The following is a 1268-nucleotide window of genomic DNA, read 5'->3' as shown; positions in this document are numbered from 1 at the left end:
GTTAAGAGAGAGTAGAAAGGACTCACCTTGCTACTCTCCAATACTCTGAAGACGAGAATGAGCTCCCATGACTGAGACCTCAGAGGATTTGAAGGGTATAGCTCAGGCTCCCCCCGACTGAAACCCCAGAGGGTCTGGAGAGTGTAACTGAGGCTCCCCCTGGCTGAGCCCCCCAGAGGGTCTGAAGGGTATGAATGAGGCTCCCCTGATGAGCCCCCCAGAGAGATATAGAAGAAAAGACTCAGACTCCCCTGGCTCATCCTCAGAGGGTCAGGAGGGTGTGGCTCAGACTCCCCTGGCTGAGCCCCCAGAGGGTCTGGAGGGTGTGGGTCAGGCTCCCCTGGCTGAGTCCTCAGAGGGTCTGGAGGGTGTGGCTGAGTCTCCCCTGGCTGAACCCTCAGAGGGTCTGGAGGGTGTGGGTCAGGCTCCCCTGGCTGAGCCCTCAGAGGGTCTGGAGGCTGAGGCTCCTCTGGCTGAGCCCACAGTGGGTCTGGAGGGTGTGGGTCAGGCTCCCCTGGCTGAGCCTTCAGTGGGTCTGGAGGGTGTGGGTCAGGCTCCCCTGGCTGAGCCCTCAGAGGGTCTGGAGGGTGTGACTGAGGCTCCCCTGACTGAGCCCTCAGTGGGTCTGGAGGGTGTGGGTCAGGCTCCCCTGGCTGAACCCCAGAGGGTCTGGAGGGTGTGACTGAGGCTCCCCTGGCTGAGCCCCCAGAGGGTCTGGAGGGTGTGACTGAGGCTCCCCTGGCTGAGCCTCCAGAGGGTCTGGAGGGTGTGGCTCAGGCTCAGGCTCCCTGGCTGAGCCCTCAGAGGGTCTGGAGGGTGTGGCTGAGTCTCCCCTGGCTGAGCCCTCAGAGGGTCTGGAGGGTGTGGGTCAGGTTCCCCCTGGCTGAGTCCTCAGTGGGTCTGGAGGGTGTGGCTGAGTCTCCCCTGGCTGAGCCCCCCAGAGGGTCTGGAGGGTGTGACTGAGGCTCCCCTGGCTGAGCCCCCACAGGGTCTGGAGGCTGTGGCTCAGGCTCAGGCTCCCCTGGCTGAGCCCTCAGAGGGTCTGGAGGGTGTGACTGAGGCTCCCCTGCCTGAGCCCTCAGAGGGTCTGGAGGGTGTGGGTCAGGCTCCCTTGGCTGAGCCCTCAGACGATCTGGCGGGCCTTTTGCGCGGCACTACGTGAGTACATTCACTCTCTGGAGGCTGTGGATAAGGCAACCCAGCCGGAGCCACCAGCCCGTCCGGTAAAGAATCCTTTCCTACTTCAGCACGTAGGAATCTGAACGTCA

The 1268-nt window shown here is 63.3% G+C and overlaps 1 protein-coding gene across 1 annotated transcript in view; it reads left to right on the top strand.

The window, feature by feature from the left end:
- The window catches only part of RAB44 (RAB44, member RAS oncogene family), a 30154-nt gene that overhangs the window by 16275 nt on the left and 12611 nt on the right, over window positions 1–1268 (top strand). The window contains exon 8 of the mRNA XM_023747707.1: window positions 402–598. Coding sequence (XP_023603475.1) covers window positions 402–598 — 197 coding nt within the window. The remainder of the gene's footprint in view (window positions 1–401; window positions 599–1268) is intronic.

The sequence above is a fragment of the Myotis lucifugus genome, unplaced genomic scaffold (genome assembly GCF_000147115.1).
Source record: "Myotis lucifugus unplaced genomic scaffold, Myoluc2.0 scaffold_953, whole genome shotgun sequence".
Lineage (NCBI taxonomy): Eukaryota > Metazoa > Chordata > Mammalia > Chiroptera > Vespertilionidae > Myotis > Myotis lucifugus.
This window is presented reverse-complemented; position numbering and strand designations above follow the sequence as displayed.